Source organism: Moschus berezovskii, chromosome 6, assembly GCF_049115385.1.
Source record: "Moschus berezovskii isolate FMDL1 chromosome 6, NW_MosBer_1.0, whole genome shotgun sequence".
Lineage (NCBI taxonomy): Eukaryota > Metazoa > Chordata > Mammalia > Artiodactyla > Moschidae > Moschus > Moschus berezovskii.
In genome coordinates this window covers 120,892,507-120,915,793 of record NC_142465.1, presented here as the reverse complement: position 1 = coordinate 120,915,793, position 23,287 = coordinate 120,892,507, and the positions used below count along the sequence as shown (strand labels likewise).

The window sequence follows — 23,287 nt, the reverse complement described above, 5'->3', positions numbered from 1 at the left end:
CTTTCTCTGCTTGTTTTCTCTCTTTCTTTCTACCCCCCACCCAATTTGTTTGTTGGCTTCAAACAATAATCTCATCCACTGTCTCGGTCTCCTGGGTGAGAGATGGAGTTACCGAGCCCCCCGCCCCTGGTACTGGAGGGCTCCCCGCCCTCACCTCCTGCATCCCCAGGCAAGTGGCTCACGGCTCCATCTCTCCCTCTGTGGGAAGTTCTAAAACGCCCGCTCAGAGATCACAGGTGGCTCCCCTGGCGCTTCCCAGTAGCCAGCCTCCCTCTCTTGAGCCTGGGTGCCCCCAGGCCGTCTCTCAGGCCACTGCCCATCACCCCTCCACCTGGCCTACATTACAGACAAACCCTCTCTCCTCGGTCACGCCAGCTTCCTGTCATGGAGCAGACTTTTTCTAAAGATTGGGGGTAGCAGAGAGTAGGGTAAAGCGTGACTCAAAGCAGAGAACTGCTGGGGAGCGCCTTCCAGAAATGAGACGTGGCCCCGGCCTCCCCACCCCTCCACAGCTCCCCCTCCATCCGCAGCGCCCCCTGCACGGGCCAGGCCCACAGAGCCGTCCTTCAGGAGGACAGCGAGTGGAGGAGACCTGGGACGCCTCTGCCAGCGGCTGCTGGTGAGAAAGAGCCAAACCCTCCACGTTCCAACACTTTCTGCCTGAAGGGCCCCAGCAACTCTTCTTCTGAGGCTGTCACAGAGGCTCTGTCACGTCTTGCTGGAAGAACAGTTACAGCCAGGTTACCCAACTTAACCTGCTACCAAACAGAGCCTCCTCTGTCGTGAAGCACGGATCATTTAAACAGAACCACCACAGGATGAAAACACCCTCCTCAGAAGCCGCAGGAAAATAAGAACGGGGTTTACTAAAAAGCCCAGGCCTGGCTGGGGTTCCTTCGGTTGCTATGGGTGCTCTTTTAAACAATCACCCAGCGAATCTCTGATGCACTGCTTCTGAACCACAGCACCAGAGAAAATCGATTCAAGCATTTCCCAAACTGCAGGCCTGGAACAAATGAGCACTAACCACATGTTTCTAACCTCCACAGAAATGTGAAATCCACCTTCTCGGAGAAACAGGAGAGGAACCACTAAGTGTAATTCACGGCTCCTGCAAGTCAAACTTCAAAGATCCAAATGAGGCTGGCAGGGTGCAGGGAGGTGGGGGGAGGTGTGAAGCTGCTGGCAGGGAAAAAAACCCAACAGCATCCAACAAAGATGTCCCCGCAAAGTTAAGAACAAATGTACATAAATGCAGTTACATAAGCAAAAAAACTGTGCTGTGAATAGGTGGCTGTCAAGCAGCTAAATATACTGAATCAGATAAAGTATTATTGGAAGAACCGTGCAGAACTTCATAATATGGAAATTAGGTAATAACCATTAGACACAGCTGAAAATCAGATTCAATCAAGGGACAGAATGGAGTTGATAATTTGTATGACTCCGTTTTATAATGTCATTCGATCGTTTCCCAAAAAAAGAACCTTTGTTGGGAAGATGGGGATGGATACGCTGTCTACTGCTGAGGTTACAGCAAGGGCAAAGGGGATGTCCACATCCTTGGAAGGCGGCCCTGGAACGCCAGTGGCATGTCTCCACTTTGGGCAGAGTGCAACATCTCTGCAGGTCCAGTGAAGTCACCCGTCGAGGTCACATGGGGCTCGGGGTGACAGAGCCTGCCTCTCCCCGTCACAGCGCCGCTGACCGCCTGGCGTCACAGGCCCATGGCCAGTTCTGTGTAGTATCACTCCGTTAACGCTCTGCTCATTAATTTAACAGACGCTCAGGAGGGTACGCTTGGAATGGCCCAGCATCATCTTTCAACGCGTTCATTTAATTAAACCCTGCTATTGCAATGTGACAGTCAGCACCTCACAGGGGGAATTGTTTTAAGGACGAAGGTAGAAAGTATTTCAAAGCCCCCACTTACACAGGAAAGCGTAATCGAGAACGGCCGGCACACAATATGATTTTTCCGTAACATTAAAGATGTTATTTTTCCGACTCGGTAATTAATTGGATTCCGTGGAGAAATTATGCCGGGATCCTTGATAGGAAAATGACGTGCAGAGGCAGGAACGCTGGGCCAGAGGCCGGCCATAAACAACCAGGCTGCTGCCGGATGATGACAACCACCGGCCTTAATAACAAGGAGGGCTGCCTGCTTCGAGGACGCGCTCAGACTTCCTGAGACGGGACGGCGCTGAACTCTGATTGTATCACCTTCATAAAGGGAACGGGAGTGCTCTGGCCCCAGCAGCGCCCAGGCGGCCCAGCAGAAGGCGCAGCAGGGGTCGGGGGTTCCCGGGATAACTGGATGAACCTTCCACCCCTCCTCCCCCGCCCCCCAGGAAGACGGGGGCCCAGGACACGGGCTTACCATCAATGCGGCTCACGAGCTCCTCCAGCATCTTCACTTTCATCTGAATCCCGGGTTGGGCGAATGTGTAGTTGTCCTGAGGGGAAAATACCAGGGAATATCATATGCATGGAGGATAAAACCAGCTTTCCAAAGGGGAACAGGCAGTGGGGACGAAGGTGGACTGTTTGACAAGAGAACGAATTCATAAAGTGACCCATGCACAGAGCGCAAGTCACACCACCCTCATGCAGGGTGAGCCGGAGGTGAGCTCTGAAGTTTCCCGATGTCACCCACTCTGGGGAGTATTTACGCGGCATTTCTATATGTAAAGGCAGAGATTTACATTTAAATGGAACAGACCAGCTCACTGAGGGGCAGAGTCCCAGGAGATGCTCTGGCCAGCAGAAGGGCAGAGTGCGCTCAGCACCGCAGGGGAGCTGACGGGAACCCGGAACCTGCCCGGCGCCGCCAGCAGCGTCAGGCCTGCCAGCCCAGGGCTGAGGACACGATCACGGTGTGAGCACGGAGGGACCAGGGGCTTCAGTCTCAGGCAGTCAGGTGAAGAAGTTCATAAACTAAGACAGAAAAACCAGCGCGGCCAGTGGGCAGGGGGGAGGGGTCTCCAGTCAGGCAGAGCTGGAATGAGAGCCCAGCTCGGTGCTTCAGGTGCTGTGTGACGCTAGCAAGGAGCAGCCCCTCTCCTGCTGCACCATCTGTGATGTGAAAACGACAACGCTGTCCTGCGGGACTGCTCCAAGGCTTCGGGAGGCTCTGTCACTGGCAGGTGCCAAGGCTTCAGGGACAGGAGGCCCAGTGCCCCCACCGTCGTGACCAGAAAGCAGGCGTCGGCGGGGGAGGAAGGGGGCACCTCCCACGTCCTGCCCCAGAGCACCCCACAGATCGGCCCTCGGGAGCTTCAGCCCACGCTCTGGGGCCGTTCTCAGGACGAGGCTTTCCACTGCACGCCTGCAGTGACAGACTTGCACTCGGTGATTACGGGAGGCGGGATAGTGACCCTGCCAAATACCCAGGGCCTGATTCCCAGCGAGGTGGGGGTGGCGGTGATGGTTGCTAATCAACCAGCTGAAACAGGGAAAGCGCCCAGGATCCCCCAGGTGGGCCCAGTGTGGCCGGGGCCCTTGGACGTGGAGGCAGGAGAGTCAGCGTCAGAGACGTGAGGACAGCGGTCCCCACGTGGAAGATGGATGCAGGGGCCAGCAGACCAGCAAAGCAGGCTGGACAGAGGCCAGGGAGCAGCTCGCCCCTGGAGGCCCAGGAGGGACACGGCCGGCCCACACCCTGAGCCACACTGTGACCCCGCCCCGCCCCAGGCCCCGGCCCCTGTCCGCAGTCTGACATCCAGGATTTGCTGTTGTCATTGAAGCACTAAATGGTGTCCGACTCTTTGTGACCCCGTGGACTGCAGCACACCAGGCTCCTTCGTCTTTCACCATCTCCCGGAGCTTGCTCAAACTCATGTCCATCGAGTCAGTGACGCCACCCAACCATCTCATCCTCTGTCATCCCCTTCTCCTCCTGCCCTCAATCTTTCCCAGCATCGGGGTCTTTTCCAATGAGTCAGTTCTTCGTATTATGTGGCTGAAGTATTGGAGCTTCAGCTTCAGCATCAGTCCTTCCAATGAATACGCAGGACTGATCTCCTTTAGGATGGACTAGTTTCATCTCCTTGCAGTCCAAGGGACTCTCAAGAGTCTTCTCCAACACCACAGTTTAAAAGCATCAATTTTTCGGTGCTCAGCCTTCTTCATGGTCCAACTTTCACCTCCGTACATGACTACTGTACATGACCTCCACGACTGTGAAATGACGAATCCGTGTGGTTTCAAGCCATAAGGCGTTGTGCCTGTGGGTCCTTGAATATGAGTGAGTGGGTCCTGCTGGTTCAGGCAGGCGTGCGCTGGGCTGGTGCTGGGAGAGGACGGCTTGTCCTCAGGGAGACATGGGTGGAAGGGGAAGGGGACGTGGGAAGAGCACCCCCGCACCACCTGCCCCGGGATCTGCAGTGTGGGGAGGGTTCCAGGAGACACAGCCAGAAGGAGAGCGCGACCTTCACACCAGCAGTGACGTCTGAGGCTGAGCAGTCAGACGTGGCACCCAGGGGTACTGTCAGCACTCTCTGGGCTTAATGTGTGTGCGCGTACAAGCACGTGCACACACACACAGAGGCACACAAAGGCATGTGTGCACACAGGCACACACACACACAAACGCGCACACAGACAAGCGTGAGAACACACACAGGCACATACACACGCGCACACAGACAAGCGTGAGAACACACACACATACACACGCGCACACAGACAAGCGTGCGTACACACACAGGCACATACACGTGCACACAGACAAGCGTGAGCACATACACACATATACACGCGCACACAGACAAGCGTGAGAACACACACACATACACACACGCACACAGACAAGCGTGAGAACATACACACGCGCAGACAAGCGTGAGAACACACACACATATACACGCGCACACAGACAAGCGTGAGTACACACACAGGCACATACACACGCACACAGACGCCTACACACGTGTAGACACACAAGCATATGTACACACATGGGCACACGCACATACACACACACTCATACACGTGCATGCACACACACAGGCACACACACAAGCATGTGTACACACACACGGGCACACACACACACATATACACGCGCACACAGACAAGCGTGAGAACACACACACATATACACGCGCACACAGACAAGCGTGAGTACACACACAGGCACATACACACGCACACAGACGCCTACACACGTGTAGACACACAAGCATATGTACACACATGGGCACACGCACATACACACACACTCATACACGTGCATGCACACACCAGGCACACACACATACACATGCGCAGACACAAGCATGTGTACACACACACACGGGCACACACACATGCGCACACACACAGCCTTCCTGACTAGAGCAGGAGCCGCCGTCACTACAAGACAAAACTAAAAATGCCTACAAGGAAACCACGATCTTTTCCCCACAGAAACGGAAAACGAGCGGACTCAGACCTAACTTCTGCTGCGGTTTCTCCCGCGTGGATTTCAAGTGACAGGCCCTGGATCCCAGGCTGTCACGTCTCCACGAGGGCAACTTCAGCAGGAGGCACCGAGGTCTTGCGTGCGCTCTGCTCGGCTCCGCGCTGGGGGACGCGCTCCCGGGACGGCTGCCCCACGGGCCTGGAAGGATGTGCTTTGTAAAGGGGGTGACAAGCTGGTGGGTCTCGCGACACTGCAGTCTGGGGAAGCGAGGGCTGTCACAGACCGGCGCTGAGTGGACAGGAGCACAGGCCCTGAAAGGCCTGTGCGCGTCCCCCCTCCGGCAGAGAGGCAGAGGCACGAAGCCCGAGCCGTCAGGTAGCTAAACAATCACGGGCACAGGAATCCTGGTTTTGGACTTGAACTTGCAAGGGTTAACCCTTAAAGAGTTGATTTCTCTCCGGAACTGGGGAAACAGAGCAGATTTACACTTGACTTTGGGACACGCTGCGTAGCTGGAAGCTTCCACGCTGTCGTCTCACCTCACGGCAGCATTTCCGATGAGCTGGGGACGCAGTCAGGCTGCCTGTATTTAAGAACCTAAGAGTGGCTTTGCAGCCTCAGGCAGGGGCCTTGCAGATTAGGTCTGACGAGCTCCAAAGCCATCGGGACCAGGCTCGGACACCCTCTCCCCACGGACCCAGGAGAATACTCAGAGGAGCGGGGATTCCACTGGGGGCTGGTCTGTCCCTAGGGGCGGTGGGCTCCAAGGGGCACCATGTCCCTGGCTGAGCAGGAACCTAATGGCCATGCAGACAGCCAGCTGAAGGAGCTGGGGGCAGCGCCCCTCAAACCCGGGCTGGGCTTGCAGGCGGAGGGAGTCCAGCCAGTGCCTACCCTGCCTGTTCTCCGTCCCCAGAAACACTGGCCCCAAGAAGGCGACTGACCACCCGCGACTCCGAGAGTCAAGACCGCAGACCCAGCCCTCTCCCCAGCTCTCGGAACCTGCCGCTCCCCCGGGAAGGCCGCTCCCCAGTAAGGCTCTGCCACACATGGGGGGCCTTCCCAGGCCCAGGGCCGGCTCCGACACAGAGGGTCAGCCTGAATGACCCCCAGATTCAGTCCGCCAGTTTATTTGGCTCTCACACTAAGATAGGACTTCAAGCTTCTCATTCAGAAGAAATGAAAATTATTCTTTAGTCTCCATCTGCCACTATTTCGTTTTATTTCTCAATTTGTTCAAAACCCAGGGAGGTGAGATGAGTTCTCTTGAAAATCCAAATAGTAAGAAAAGAATGACACCTCAGAGTCTTAAAGAAAAAACCCTGCATCATGAAAGGTCCTGAGAAGACTGACAGATAAGGCCTCTGTGTCTGGGCTTAGACAGGGCGTGGGCACAGGGGCAGAGAAGACCCGCCGCAGGTCGGGCACAGGGGCATCAGCTGAGGGGCCCAAACTGAGGACCGTGCCCCTCAGCAGCCAGGAAGCCGCTAAAGCACACACCAAGGACGTTCCAGGGCTGGAGGCTGAGCCGGAAGGCGTGAGGTGCCCACAGCAGCCTCCCAGGAGGGGCACCTGGCCCCAAGGCCGCCCAGCAGGCTCCTCCAGCCTCTGACGAGACCGCGGGTTCTTCTGGATGAAGGGGGGGCAGTGCCCCCAGCCGCCCGTCCACACACCCGCCCTTGCCCGCACACGCCCAGCACAGAACACAGCTCCTGAGAAACAGGAAGGCTCTGCAGGCAAAATAGGAAGCAAGTGAGAACACTGTGTACTTACACGAATATTCACAGAAATAATATCGATAACACTCCATGAAAAGCAAACAGGCACACCCTGCAAGCTGAGATTCGATTCTGCGTCTTTAAAGAATGATCGAAGAATACAGAAAACTTACTGCTCAGAGGGAGGGAAGGAAAGAAGGTCTGAAGAAACACAACGACCTTCTGGGAAGTGTTTTTACAGAAGGTAAAGTTCGTATCAGCAGGAAAAAAAAATCAAAGCAGGCACACTGGGCTCGCCTCACACTCGGCAGTAACCAACAGTACTTCTGGGCTCTTCAGAGGAAAGGCGGACTAGTCCTTCTGAAGGAGCATCTCGGAGAAGAGCAGGCAGGCTCACTCGTGTCGGCTGAGCGGGAGGACCCAGCGCTCGGAGGACCAAGACGCCTCCCCTCCGTGACAAGGGGCTGCGCCAGCCAGAGACGCGGGCCCTCGGTGCCCCACAGCCCCTCCCAGCCAGTCTCTCTGCGGGAAAGCGCCCTTCCGAGGCTGAAAGCAAACCTGCCCCTCTCACGCACCCCGGACCTGTGTCTGAACACCTCACGACAGGCCCCGTTTCGGGCCCCGTTTCGGGCCCCCTGTGATCCAGTGAGCGCAGTGAAGGCATCGATCCACTCAAGACCGGCCCAGGGTGGATGAACACTCCTCCCTGAGTGCGGTACACCCGCCCCAGGGCCTCCTGCAGAGGAGTGCAGAGAAGTAGGCCTGAGGTTGCCGTCCTGAGACTGGCCCGTGTGCAAGGTCAGCGCTCCCCTGGGGGGTGCCTGGGACCAGGATTTCGGGTGCCCCCACCTCTCCTGAACCAGTGAGAACGGCTCACTGGCCGCCGTGGAGCACCGTGCTTTATGCTGAATGCCTGTTTTCCTGCTGGTCCGTGCCAGCAAAGGTGCCTATGGCAACAGCTCCCAGTACAGACCCCAGGCTTGACATTTCCTGTTTGTAGTGTTTTGATTTTGGCTGTGCTGGGTCTTGCAGCACACGGGCTTGGTCGCCCAGGGCATGTGAGACCTTGCCTCCCCAACCGGGGATCGACTCGCATCCCCTGCCCTGGAAGGGGACCACCAGGGACGTCCCGGGTGTGGCGTTTCTCACAAGTTCCTGGGAGACGGGGACAACTCGTGGTTTGGGAATTAAGCATCTCCGGTGACTCCACAGGGACAGGACTCCTGGCAGCTCGCGCCCGGGTCCCTCTGGGCCTTTTTCCTTGGCCTGTGCGCCCCACACACGTGCACTGGGAGGAATCATGGCCCTTGTGCTGGAGTCCCAGAACGTGGGGGTGGTCCTGGGTCCCCAACACAGTCGGGCAGGAAAACAAATGTGGGACATGGTCGTCAAGCAAACGTTCATCACGCAGGCCACGCAAATGCACATGGGGCTCACTGTGACCGGGGGAGCCCTGAGGTCAGAGCACAGAACAGGGACATACTTAGAACGGGAGGCCTGGGGCCAAGATGCAGAGAACTGGGAGCCCAGGCAGCCGTGGGGAGCCGGGCTCACTCCAGGCAGGGAGCAAGGGCCAGTGTGGTGGGAGGGGACCCGAGGAAGCCGGGCTTGACGGAGAGGATCACCCCAAGGCGGGAAGGCCATGTGGGGAGCCAAGGGTGAGACCGCAGCAAAGCTACAGGATGAAGAGAACGACATGGAAAGGCAAGCCACCACAGTCACGAGATCTGCCTTTGGAAGAGCTGACTCTGGCTGCCAAGGTGAGCCTGACAGAAGAGGCCAGAGAGGACGCGCGACGCCAGTCACCTGACCGAAGACCCTGGGCCCAGTGATGACGAAAGCGCCCAACCGGAGACACAGTCAACCCAGGCCGTCCAGACTGCGTTCGTTCAGCAAGCTGCACTGGCTGGTTTTGTCAACTTCAATGGAGGCCTTCTCATTCACTGCTATTAGCTTGGTCATTTCATGTGCCTGGCTGGCACTGCGGGCAGTGGAACTCATGCTGAACCCTGAGCATGTCACCAATCGCATCAGCTGTCCCTCCAAGCCGAGAGGCAGCAGTTACACGCACACCCTCCACATCCTCATCACGGTCCCTGGGAAGCCGGGAGGAGGAGGAGGAGGACAGAGTTCTGCGGCTGCTGCTCAGGGGGAAAGAAAGCGGAAGCCTGAGTCGCTCAGCCATGCCCGACTCTTTGTGACCCCATGGACTTGAGCCCACCAGGCTCCTCTGTCCATGGGATTTCCCAGGCAAGGATACTTGAGTGGGTTACCATTCCCTTCTCCAGGGTATCTTCCTGACCCAGGGATTGAACGTGGCTCTCCTGCAGATTCTTTACCAACTAAGCTACCTGGGAAGCCCTTCTCAGGCAGAAGGGCACTGTAAAAATTTGTCAGGCCAACTCTTTTCCCATCAGCGGGCCTAATTTCTTTGATCTTCTATTTCCTCGTCTGTTACATGGAGACAGGAAGCCTCCTTCACAAGGCACTGGGGACGTATCTAAAAGAAGCTGGGCAGCGTCCACACAGTGTGAGCCCTTCTGCCCAAGTTCCACGGGTTCCCTGGGGCCATCATCACGGGACGTGGTGAGGGCTGAAGGCTCCCCCCAGCCCTGGCAGAGCGGCTTGGTGCTCCCCCTGTAAACTGCTCAGAAAACGGGGACAAGCTGAGCGCCTGTTTTGGGACATGGGCCAGCCAGCAACGGGAGCTGGTGCACCCGTGTTTGAAGGGAATCCACGTAAGTTACAGACCTGAGCTCTAAGGAGCACCCACCAACAGGAGCGTGGGGAAGAGGAGAGACTGCCAACAAGCTGGAGTGAAAACGGACAATAACCAAAGAGATCCCCGAGGGAAAGGGATCCCGGGACCGGTCAGCTCCAAGGAAATGACATTCCGGAAGCGGCAAGGTCGCGGAGATGGGGAGAAGACCACTGGCTGTCACGGGCTCTGGGAGAGGAGCGGATGAACGGGGGAGCGCGGGGGATGTTTAAAGCAGTGAGCGCCTCTGGGCGATACCGTCACGGTGGATGTTCAGTCACCAAGTCGTGTCCGGCTCTTTGCAACCCCAGGCACTGTAGCCCGCCAGGCTCCTCGGTCCATGGGGCTTTCCAGACAAGAACACTGGAGTGGGTTGCCATTTCCTTCTCCAGGGCATCTTCCCAACCCAGAGACTGAACTCAGGTCTCCTGCATTGCAGCCGGTGTCCTGCATTATAGGCAGATTCTTTATGGACTGAGCCAGTAGGGAAGCCCCATAAGTCCTTATACATTTGGCCAAACCCACAGAATGTACAGCATCGAGAGAGGACCCCAATGTCAACCATGGACTTTAGTTAACAGCAATGTACCAAGAACAGCTCATCAGTTATAACAACTCCGCCACACTAAAACAAGATGCTAATAACAGGAGCAAGTGTGTTTCTCTGTGGAGGTAACAACAGAGTATATCAAACTCTGTACTTTCTGCTCAATATTTCTGTAAACAGTTCTACAATACAAACTCCATTAATTAAAAAACTGTGCAATGCATCCAAAAGAAAGTAGGAAAAAAGGAGGAAATAAGGTGAAATGAATAGAAAATAAACAGCAAAATGGCAGCCTAAACACCAGCTATATAAATAATTCCATTGGAGGGACTGATGCTAAAGCTGAAACTCCAATACTTTGGCCACCTCATGCAAAGAGTTGTCTCACTGGAAAAGACTCTGATGCTGAGATGGACTGGGGGCAGGAGGAGAAGGGGACGACAGAGAATGAGATGGCTGGATGGCATCACCGACTCGATGGACGTGAGTTTGAGTGAACTCTGGGAGTTGGTGATGGACAGGGAGGCCTGGCGTGCTGCGGTTCATGAGGTCGCAAAGAGTTGGACGTGACTGAGCCACTGAACTGAACTGAACTGACATGAACTAAACACACACTAAAAGGACAGGAAAGCAAAATCCAACTATAAGCTATCCACAAGAAATGTGCTTTAAATAAGATGATACAGATTAAAAATAAAGAGATGGAAAAAGATAAACCAAGGAAATACTAATCCTAAGGAAGACAGGATCCCTATTTTAATATCAGATGAACTGGACCCAGGAAAGAAGAAACACCAGAAAAAGGGGAATATTTCATAACAATAAACACACAAACTCACCAAGAACGCATAATCATCCTACATATTATATATCTAAAAATGTCTGCTCTCATCACTTCCATTCAGCATTGTACTTGAGTCGCTTGACAATGCAATAAGGCAAGAAGAGAAAATAAAAGCCATACATATTAATGGAAAGAAGTAAAATTCTCTTTATCTGTACTTAAAAAGTCCTAAGGCATCCATCAAAAAGCTCCTGGAACTAATAAGTAAATTAAGCAAGAACACCAGAAGCAAGGCGCAGTATATTACATTTTCCAAAAGTGGCCACAGCAGTATCTCTTATCCCAAATGTTCTTTTATGATGTGATCAGGCCACTCCTGCATCAAGCGATGAAGTCTAATTTCCCTCTCTTTGAATCTGGGTAGGCTTGTGCAACTTACACCTTGCTTTCTGGCAGTCTTACCGGGTGTCCTGAACCATCACATCAAAAGTTTGACTTTCCCAAGGCCACCGTGCCGTGAGAATGTTAAGCCACACAGGGAGGCCACAGGTGGGCGGCTCAATCTACAGTCTCAGTCTTGGGGTCTCCCAAGCCTGGGCACCCACACATAAAACAGTGAGCCTTCAGCTGATCCCAGCCCCCAGGCAACAACCTGTGCCAGCCTTCAAGTCACCCCAGGGGCGCCAGGCACCGCAGTGCACAGACAGCAGCCCGAGGGCACGCTGACAGAAGCCCTGGTCCACAGACTCTGCGCGGGAGACAGACACACGCTTTAGTCGGCAAGTTTCGGAGTAGTTTGTTATACAGTAGCAACTGGAAAAGTGTCAGTTTACAAAGCTCAACTGCATTTGTATAAACCATCAATAAAAACTTAGGAAATTTACAAAGAAGGCTATACTATTTAAAGGACTATCAAAAAGAAAAACCTATCTAGAAATAAATTTAAGAAAAGATTAGAAAAACCCATACACTGAAAAGTACAAAATGTTTATGAGGATAAGTCAAAAAACATTTAAATAAGTTTTAAAATATGCCATGCTTATGGACTAGAATAAATCAACAATGCTAATACTGTTAATTCTGGGAAAACTAACATATAGATTCAAAATATAATCCCATTCAAAACTCCCAGGCCCTAAGACTTTTCCAAGGCTTTTTTGGTAGGAAACGGCTAATGACAAACTTTACATAAAAATTCAAAGAACTAAAAATACTCAAGACACTTGCCTTAAAAACGAACACACTAGGAGGACTTACCCTACCCAACCCCAAGAAAAGCTACAGAGGTTAAGACAGTATGCACTGGCATTAACACGCCATTAACAGATTAGTGAAGCATGATCGAGCGTCCAAAAACAGACACACACCTAGAGAGTCATTTGATCTTCAGAAAAGGTGCCAACGCAGTGTATTCTGGAAACAAAACAAAACTGTTCTTAACAAATGGAGCTGTTATTAACTAGGAAACCTATATTTTAAAAATGAGCCATGGTGCCTTCCTCACACCATACAGAAAAATTAAGTCAAGCTCTGTAACAGACCTAAAAGTAAAAACTAAAATTCAGTTCAGTTCAGTCGCTCAGTCGTGTCCGACTCTCCGCGACCCCATGAATCACAGCACGCCAGGCCTCCCTGTCCATCACCAACTCCCGGAGTACACTCAAACTCATGTCCACAGAGTCGGTGATGCCATCCAGCCATCTCATTCTCTGTCGTCCCCTTCTCCTCCCGCCCCCAACCTTTCCCAGCATCAGAGTCTTTTCCAGTGAGTCAACTCATCGCATGAGGTGGCCAAAGTATTGGAGTTTCAGCTTCAGCATCAGTCCCTCCAATGAACACCCAGGATCGATCTCCCTTAGAATGGACTGGTTGGATCTCCTTGCGGTACAAGGGACTCTCAAGAGTCTTCTCCAGCACCACAGTTCAAAAGCATCAATTCTTCGGCGATCAGCTTTCTTCACAGTCCAACTCTCACATCCATACATGACCACGGGAAAAACCATAGCCTTGACTAGACGGACCTTGGTTGGCAAAGTAATGTCTCTGCTTTTTAATAAACTATCAAGGTTGGTCATAACTTTACTTCCAAGGAGTAAAATTACAGTTTCCAAAAAAAATAAAAGTATAGTTTCTAGAAGAAAAACATAGGAGACTGTCCTGGCACGCTAGGGGTAGGAAAAGGATTTTTAGTTAGGACACAGAAAATCATTATCACAAAAAACAATAATAATAAATTAGAAGTCATCAAAATTAAAATTCTCTGCTCAGCAGAAGACATTGTTAAAAAATGAGTTGACAAGCCACAGACTTGGGAAAACTATCACACCCTCTCTCCGTATACAGAAGCAGAGACACTGTACAGTCAGGCCACTCAAGACGGCCATTCTCTCGCCCTCTGTCGGCCCCCGCCTGACCAGCGCCTGCTTCACCGACACCTCGCGCTACTGACTGACCTTCCTTCCTACGTACTGGCCCCAGGCTCCAGCTAGTGACTGTTCTTATCAAAGGGGCAGTGAGGGGCCTGCCCCTCAGCGGGTTTCCTGGGTAACTATTGAGCCAACCTGACTTTGTTGTTGTTTAGTCGCTAAATTGTGTCCAACTCTTTGTGACCCCACGGACTGCAGCTCACCAGGCTCCCCTGTCCTTCACTGTCTCCCAGATTTTGCTCAAATTTATGGCCACTGAGTCGGTGATGCCATCCAACCATCTCATCTTCTGCTGCCCTCTTCTCCTTCTGCCCTCAATCTTTCCCAGCATCAGGGTCTTTTCCAATGAGTGGTGTTGGAGAAGACTGTTGAGAGTCCCTTGGACTGCAAGGAGATCCAAGCAGTCCATCCTATAGGAGATCAGTCCTGAATATTCATTGGAAGGACTGATGCTGAAGCTGAAGCTCCAATACTTTGGCCACCTGACGTGAAGAGCTGACTTATCGGAAAAGACCCCGAGGCTGGGAAAGATGAAGGCAGGAGGAGAAGGGGACGACAGAGGACGAGATGACTGGATGGAATCACCGACTCAATGGACATGAGTTTGCACAAGCTCCGGGAGATGGAGAAGGAAAGGGGAGCCAGGCGTGCCGCAGTCCATGGGGTCACAAAGCGTCAAACACAACTGAGCAACTGAACAACAACAGCCCTTCACATCAGGTGGCCAAAGTTGATCACAGCCTTATCTCGGCGAAGGGGCTTGCCTAACTCAATGAAGCTATAAGCTATGCTGTGCGCGGCCACTCAAGATAGATGGGACACAGCAGTTCTGACAAAACGTGGTCCACTGGAGGAAGAAATGGCAAACCACTACAGTATTCTTGCCATAAGAACTCCATGAACAGCATGAAAAGGCAGACTAATTCCCTTATAAGTGGCAAACTCCCTTTCTTCTGGAAATAAAAAGTGCCTCCACGTCCTGCCCACCATCATTAGGGGTCACTCCAGGACCCTGTTTCAGATATGGAAGGTCCCCCATCCATTAAACCATTGATGTCTCTGTCACTGACTCTGGGCTTTTCTTTGGTCTTGAAGCTGGGCAAACACAGGGCCTTGTAGGCCTGCAGGGTGCGGTCCAACAATATAGATAAACACACACACACACACACACACAGGACTGCTCTCCAGCATAAATGAAAGCAGGGACATGCAAAGCTCGTGAGGATGTGGAGCAGCCAGACCTCACTTCTGATGGGTGTGTGAAGTTGCATACCCAGTCTGGGGGAAAGGTCTGGATGTGAAAGGTCATAGAACTAAGTATAGCTGTGCCACGACCCAGCAAGTCCACTCCTAGGGACTCACCCACGAGAAACAGAGCACACATCAGCCAGAGGGTGCGCACAAGAGCGCTGGAGGAAATGCCTTTCCTAACAGACAAAGCGAAGAAACAGCCTCAGCGTCCACCAACTGCAGGATGTTTAGACAAACTGATTGATTCACGCGGTGCAGCACTGCTTCGTAATTAACAGGAATGAACTATTCATCCAGGCAACAACATGGATTTCACTGTTTTTGATGCTACTGTAGATGAATTTTTTTTAATCTTCATTTTTAAATTGGCATGCAATAATTCATTCGTAATGAATCTCCCGCTGCAGCCCACGAGCCCACACATTCTTGTCTATTCAATAAGCCTTTCTAAAACGTTGCCAGGAGTCCTCACTCTTCTCGACTACAGCTCTCAGATCACGTCTCCGAGCCTGACGCATCCGGAGAGGAGAGAGCAGAGCCTCACGTGGACCAGAACCTCCGGCCACTCGCCGTGCACTCACGGGCTGGGTGCAGGCCCGGCTCTCCGCCCCCCTCCTGCCGCTCCGCTGCCCTTTCCAGGTGGAGACGCCTGATGTGAACAGCAGAAGCCAAATGGGGGCATGTGGGGGTCCTCTCCACCACCTTCCCAAGCAGCAGACCGGCCCTTTGTTCTGTCCTTGGAGCTTGGAGGGGAGTGAACACAGATCAAGGTCCTGGCTCCTTCTGAGGGTCCTCAGGCCTCTCTCCCTGTGGGAACAAAACCTTCTCGAGGGGCTCTGTGTGCAGGCTCTGGGTCCTGGGGTGCGCCATGCCTTTTCTCTCCCTGGCTAACTCACTGCAGCGAGCTCACCCTTGCCCTCCCCATCCCCTCCAGTCCCCCGACACAGGTCTGGTCATCCCGGCCTTCCTCTGCCAGAGTCACCTCAGCCCCAGGCTGCTGGCCTTCTCTCTGATAAGTAAGGTCTGAGATAAAACAGCTACTCTCCCCAATATTCCCATCACTTCCACGCCAGCAACCAGTTCTTAGAATTGAGTGATTCTTCCCCAAGGAAAGAAAATGTAAATGACTAATTATAAAAGGCAACGGTTCCTTTCTACTCCAAGAGGCCATCCTGCTAAGTAATGAATCTGAGAGTAATGGTCTGACTGCAGGGCGGGCAGGTATAGAAGCCGTAATTCAGGAGGTGAGAGCTCCCAGCAGCCCTGGAGCATGGCGTTAGTGAAATGAGAAGTCTGGCGAAGGCCCAAGAACAATCCCGGAGCAGGTCAGGAGCGGCATGGCCAGCCTGGGCTGGGGACCCAACCCACTGCGCACCGGGGCAGGCAGGCGGGGCTGCTGCATGGGCCCTCCAGCAGCTTCCTCCCGGGAGGTGCAGGGGAACACCCCTTCCCCACCCCAAAACTCACGGATTCCGTCCTGTCATCCTGTCCTAAGGCGGTCCTTCACAGAGACACAGCCGTCAGCCGGACCGGCTCAGACCACTGTCGGTGAGCTAACCAAAAACCATCCCCAAAGGCAGCGTCACAAGGGCACCACCCCTGAAACCACTGGAAGGAATAACAGCCCGCTTTTTCTTTCTTGCCTCACGGCTCATGGGATCTTAACTCCCCAACAGAGGGCCCTCGGCAGTGAGAGCCTGGAGTCCTAACCGCTGGACCGCCAGGGACTTCCCCTACCAAATTATTTTTAGAAGTTAGATCTCAGAGAAGGCTTCCCTGATGGCTGAGCGCTGAGGAATCCACCTGCCAAGGCAAGAGGGACGGGTTCAGTCCCTGATGCGGGAAGACCCCAGTGCTGGGGGTTTAGGAGCGGCTGAGCCCGTGCGCTCTGGAGTTGCGGAGGGGCCGCTGCTGGGCCCACGGGTCCTGACGACTGAAGCCCTCGCACCCGGAGGCCCGTGCTCCGCAACACGAAGAGGCCACCGCAATGAGAAGCCGCAGCTAGAGAGTGGCCCCCACTCGCTGCCACTACAGAAAAGAAAGCCTGGGCAGCAGCAGAGAGACCCAGCAGAGTCAAAAATAAGTAAGTTTAAAAATAAACAAAGTTGCAAATTCAGTTCTACAGAAGGTACATCTCTGGCCGGAAACCTGACATGGCGCCTCAGGCACACTGACCTCGTGTGAGACCCGAGTGCAGCCCTGCTATGCCAACAGGGTGGCAAATCCCAGGCCAGGGCCGCCCACCCCACACTCCCGACGTCCCAGATGGGCGACAACAACTCACGGTGCCAGGAAACAAGGGGCAGGACCCAGGCAGAAGAGCCACTGCTCCAGGACGCCGGGACCCCAGGACCCTGAGACGCCGGGACCCCAGACACAGCTCCCTGGGGCCCAGCCCGGCCGACACCCCCCCTTCCCCGTGCGACACTGGCTCCGTCCTGTACTCCACCCGCGTGAGCTCACCCTGGGGTGTCTCCAAGACAGCACCCTCCCTGCGGGCTGTGGCCCCCATGGTGCTCAGCCAACCACCAGGCTCCCTGGGGCCCTTTCCAGCAGCCAGTGAGGCCCAAACTGCGTCCATGGTGATACTGAGGGACCATCTGCCTGTGCCACCCTGCTAGCGTGGGCTGTGAGGCTCTGCCACCAGGGGTGGCAGGTAAAAGCCCTGGCACACAGCATGAACAAGGCGGCCCCACCAACCATACCCTTAATGCCACGCGTTCATGGTTTGAAAAAGGTCATTTCCCTAGAGGATGTCGCGGGCAACACAGGAAAAGGTTATAATCTTACGACCAGTACTGTGTCAAATCTCGACCCTTAATAAACAGCTTTTCAGTATTATGTGGGAAAAATGGGAAGAACACGTAAAGCTACGGAGCACATGCGTGCTTAGTTGCTTAGTCATATCCAACTCTTTGCTACCCCATGGACTGTAGCCCCCCAGGCTCCTCTGTCCATGGGACTCTTCAGGCAAGAATCCGGGAGTGGGTTGCCATGCCCTCCTCCATGGGATCTTCCCCACCCAGGGATTAAACTTGTGTCTCTTGTCTGTCTCCTGCATCAGCAGGCGGGTTCTTTACAACTAGTGACAGCTGGGAAACAAGGCTCTCGAGACGTGCACCCAAAATGTTAAACTTCTTCCAGAAAAGCAGCTGCTGCAACTCTTTGAGCTGAGAGCGGTACTGGATACGTTTTTTCAAGAAATATCATTGATATATGAAAGAATGACCGACAGGCAAATTCATTATTCAGACTCGGGTATCGGGCAGACATTTCCTCAAAAGTGAACAAAGTCAGCCCCTCACTTCAAGGGAAACAATTCACAGCATTTGTTGCCAATAATAATATTTGAGCTTTGAAGCCAAAATTCAAATTTTGGAGAACTCTGACCCACCATCTGAGCGTGACAGTTCTTTATGAGGTGGTGGTAGCACTAAAAAAGGTGATTTTTTTTTTAAAAAACGGACCATTTTTAAAGTCTTTGTTGAACTTGCTACAATATTGCTTCTGTTTTACCTTTCAGTGTTTTGGTTCGACGCATGTTGGATCTTACCTCCCAGACCAGGGATTGAACCGGCGCCCTCTGCTTTGGGAGGCGAAATCTTAACCCCTGGACCACCAAGGAAGTCCCAAACGTGAGTCTCTGATACAATTCGATGAAATGAGATGTTCAGAATATCAGCATACCTCAGGCATCCCGCATGTTCCAATGACCAATGTCTGATGTTATAGAACCACACGTGTAAAAGGTCTGCTCCAAGCACAAGACGGGCCAATGGGTTTGACTGTGACTGAGCACAAATGTTCCCTAATACAGCTTCACAGTCACACTGCAAGTGACCTTTAAGATGCTACCATTTCTTAGGCCGTGGTACAGTATTAAAGGGAAAGCATCCGGTCATCCAGAGGGCTATCACGGTACTTCTCCCTTCTCCAACTACAAACCTACGAGAGTTTGGGTTTTCATCATATACTTCAACAACAACAAAAATACATATTACAACAAGCTGACTGTAGAAACAGAGATGAGAATTCAGCTGTCTTCCATCAAGGCAGGTAGAAGTCAAACCATGCCCCTCTTCTCATTGAACAGTTTTGTTTTGGTAAATACTCATTTATCTTAAAACACGTTACTTATGATAGCGTAGCACGGATTTCCTGTTGCTAGAGTAAATCACTAAGTGGTTTTGCACTATGTGGTGGGGCTCTCCCCGGCAAGTACTGGTAGGACCAGCCCCACCAGGAAGAACTCCTTGGCTCTCACCACTAGGAACGGCACGCGGCCCTGAGACGCAGAGCAGAGATCTTGCCGCAGAACCACGGCGCTGTTTCTGGACGGCACCTGGACTTTCAGGGGCGGCTCTTCACCTGATCTTTACACCTCGCCGGGCACTGACGCCTGGCCTCCCGGCACCAGCGTGTCTGACGACCCCTCTACGGTTCCTGGTCCACTCGCGTTCCCTGCTCATTTTAGGGAGCCATGCCCAGCACCGGGTGTTTGTGGAGGAGGGGCGGAGGCTTGCCGTTTCCTGGTCCGCACCGGTGTTGGGCCCGGGGCCTCCTCTCCCGGCTCCCTTCCACCGTGAACCAGCGGGGGAGGGACGCGCGGCCCCCGGCGCTCGGTCTGCAGGTGCCAGGTGCCCCCACGCCCTGGCCCCATGAGGCAGCATCTCACACCCAGGCCCCTGGGGGAGCCGGAAACACAGCTTCTCCATCCAGGCTATCGGAGGGCAAGAGTATGAACAGACGTGTGCTGTTCTGCAGAACTTCCTCCAGCAAAATAGAACTCTTTGCCACTTACTTCAGCTGGGGAAGGCTGTCCAGCAGGCTTCAGGGTGGGGGTGTGGGTCCAACACACACCGTCTGCTCGAGGGCGGCTCTGCCCTGTGTGCAGCTTGCGAGGCTGAACCATCCCCTGGGAGCACCGACGGGCTGGAGACGCTGCGTCCTCGCTGGGGCCACCCCTCAGGCCACACGACACCCTGGCCTTCCCTGCAAGGAGACTTGGACCCCTTCCCTGAAGCCTCTGGCAACGGGGTGGACTGCCATCACGCGATATAAACCTGAACTTCATCAAGTACAGGGAGCAACGCATGAAGAGCAGGCTGAGGGCTGTACTCAACAAAACCAAAAATGAGTTTTCTCAATGGTTCTCAATCAGGGACTGACGTGATGAAAAGGGGGCTCGAGGAAGGCACCCTAGAAGTTCCGAGAAGCATGGAGAGGAGAGAAGTGCGACCAGGAGCAGGCACGTGAGCTAAGACGCGAGAGCTGACTTCCTCGTCCACTTTTCCTCTTAATCATAAGAGGACAGCCTCTTAAGCACCACAGCCTCATGGTGCATGGTCAAAGGCTAAGCAGCGTCCCATTGTTTGCGACTTCATGAACTGCAGCCCGCCAGGCTCCTCTGTCCATGAGATTTCCCAGGCAAGAACACTGCAGCAGGTTGCCACTTCCTTCTCAAGAGGATGTTCCAGACCCAGGGCTCGAAGCTGTATCTCCTGGATTGGCAGGCAGATTCTTTCCCACTGCTCTGCCTGAGAAACCCTCACAGCCCCACACTCAACCAGTGATAGACCGTGACAGCACTTGCACGCAACGAGAAGCACCCCCGGAGAGCTCGCACAGGGTCACCAGGGACGGCCTCCTCTAAGGGAATTACAGAAGAGCCTCCCAAACCCCCAGATGCCTGTAGCGGGCCTCCCTGAATCCTTGTGCACCGGAGGATCACGTGGAATCAATCATAACCACGTGACAGAAAGACGGATGGCTGCTGCCGGCCTCACGTCTGTTGTACGTACACACACACATACACATACCCGCGCGCGCGCCAAAGAAACATTATGCTTTCCACGCAGCACCCTTGTCAAGAAACCCTTTCATCAGACAAGAAATCTCGGGTGAAAAATGAAAAGCCAGCATCAATTTCATTGTACAGCTGATTTTATTTACAAATAGAAGCCAGATAATCTTGTATTTAAATGGCAGAAGTTCCATCACTCATGATCAGAGAAGTGACATTTGAAATTTATAAAGTTTCACACTACGATTCAATCTCTTTTCCAAGGAGGAAGAGTCTGAAGTTTGGGAAGAAAGACTAAAAAATACGAGAACAGTGCTAGACTGGGGAAAGGATGAACTGATGCCGGGGCTGAAATGCGTCTCCGGCACGTTTCTCTTTACAAGACACAAAACGCGCACCAGGCGGCCTGACGGGCTCTCAGACACGAGGCTCCCGTCGTTCAGCTGCAGGAAAGGCTTCTGCTTTCTTTGCCAATTCCTAGGTTAACAAGGGGAACGGGATCCACACAGCTTTCTTCACGAGAATCGTCGTAGCTGATTTACGTGAGTTAAACCCAAGGGCCTCAATTTTTTGTTGTTCAGTCGCTGAGTTGCGTCCGACTCTTTGCGACCCCACAGACGCAGCACGCCAGGCCTCGCTGTCCTTCACTGTCTCCCGGAGCTTGCTCACATTTCTGTCCATCGAGTCGGTGATGCCATCCAACCGTCTCATGCTCTGTCGCCCCCTTCTCCTCTTGCCCTCAATCTTTCCCAGCATCGGGTCTTTTCCAATGAGTCAGTTCGTGGCGTCAGTCTTTAGATGACATCTTAGAAAAGCCTCACTTGGACCACTTCAAATCAAGCAGCTGAGCTGAGGCCTCTCCAGCCGGTGGCCTCAAGAACACCCCCGTGACATCAGCTCCGGAAAAGCTGAGGCTTGTGGCGGACGCTGGTGACCAGCGCATAGCCACGCCCTGTCCTCTCACTCCCGGCAGAAGGACCCCGCTTTACCTGGGACAAAGGGGCCCTGGCAGAACCCAAGGCCCCTGCACAGCCTCTGTCCTGGGGCAGCGATCTTTGCAGCAGACCGTCCTCAAGTGAGTGACCAGAACGAACCTCAGATCAAAGCCCTGCCCCAGGCTTTCCCCTCCAGGTCCCACTCTGCCCCCGTGCGTGTCCCCGGAGCGGTTTTATGCCTGGTGACATGGTGCTCACACGCCTCCCTCCACCCCCAGATGGGCGCAGCACCAGGCACCAGGAGGGCGTCTGAGAAACCCCTGTGGGTGCCAGCTGAGCCAAACGGGGCCTGCAGCGGCTCAGGGGCCAGTCGACTTCCGTGGCCTCCTTCTGTCGCACACAAGGCCCCAGCCGCCTCCTGCCCCTTACCGACCAACTGCGTCCTCCCCAGGCAACTGTGCAAGAGCCTCCCTGCTGACACATGGGCGCGGGTGATTCCATCCAACCACCAGGCCCTGGGGGACTGGCTCCTCCAGGAAAACCCCAGCAAGTGGCCCAGCTGACTGCGGGTCTAGCAGAACCCCACCCACAGGGGCCCCACCCACGGGGGCAGGACACCCTCTGGCTCTCAGCTCCCTCTGGGACCCAGCTCCACGTCCTGGAGTGTCAAGGTCCCTGAGCTGAGGATGGCAGGGCGGTACATGCCCCACGTCACTCTAAATCCGATGCCCTTTAAGGGGCGAGTTCCGCTGAACTCAGTTCCGTGGACAGTGAAACGTCTTGCCAGCAATGGCCTGGGCTAGGGGCAGAACCACACGGTCACCAGCCGCAGAGAGGGAGGTGGGCCAAGTGGGGCTCGGGCTCCACGGGAGACGGGTCCCCCCGCGCCTGCACTGTGCCCCCCACAGGCTATGCGGGAGACGGGTCCCTCCGCACCTGTACTGTGCCCTCTGTGCTTGCACTGTGCCTCCCACGGGCTCTGCAGGAGACGGGTCCCTCCGCGCCTACACTGTGCCCTCCGTGCCTGCACTGTGCCCTCCACAGGCTCTGCAGGAGACGGGTCCCTCCGCACCTACACTGTGCCCTCTGTGCCTGCACTGTGCCTCCCACGGGCTCTGCAGGAGACGGGTCCCTTCACGCCTGCACTGTGCCCCCCACGGGCTCTGCAGGGGGGGCCGTCCCTCTGAGCCTGCACTGTGCCTCCCATGGGCTCTGCAGGAGACGGGTCCCTTCGCGCCTGCACTGTGCCCCCCACGGGCTCTGCAGGGGGGGCCGTCCCTCTGAGCCTGCACTGTGCCCCCCACGGGCTCCAGGGGCCCATGTGCAGCAGAGTCGGGGCTTCAGAAAGCTCACGCGGATGTGGCGGTGGTGGGACCCGGGCGGGGCTCACCTGGATGCCATCCAGCAGCCGGCTCATGCACCAGTACGTGTCAGCCTCCACGTTGCGCAGCGCGTCCTCGGGTACCCGGGAGATGTCGGCGGAGTCGGCGTCCTCGTCGTCTGCGGGGCGGGGATTGGGGGGAGACAGGGAGCCGTCAGGTCTCCGGGAAGACGTGCGCTCCACTCGCAGGAACGCACCCTCCAGGACCCCCCTCCCTCCCACTTCTCTGGCTCTAACAGGACGACTTGTCTTCCACCTCATCACTTAAGGAGCCTCA

General features: G+C 54.4%; 1 protein-coding gene across 7 annotated transcripts in view; it reads right to left on the bottom strand.

The window, feature by feature from the left end:
- TBC1D22A (TBC1 domain family member 22A) overlaps nucleotides 1-23,287 on the bottom strand; it is a 257,858-nt gene that overhangs the window by 73,719 nt on the left and 160,852 nt on the right. For all 7 annotated transcript variants that reach the window (XR_016037730.1, XR_016037729.1, XM_055395960.2 and 4 more), the window contains 2 exons: nucleotides 23,020-23,129; nucleotides 2,384-2,459 (listed from right to left, as the gene is read on the bottom strand). Coding sequence is in view for 5 of the 7 variants with exons in the window: in XM_055395960.2 (XP_055251935.2) it covers nucleotides 2,384-2,459; nucleotides 23,020-23,129 (186 nt within the window). In the remaining 2 variants the exon portion in view is untranslated. The remainder of the gene's footprint in view (nucleotides 1-2,383; nucleotides 2,460-23,019; nucleotides 23,130-23,287) is intronic.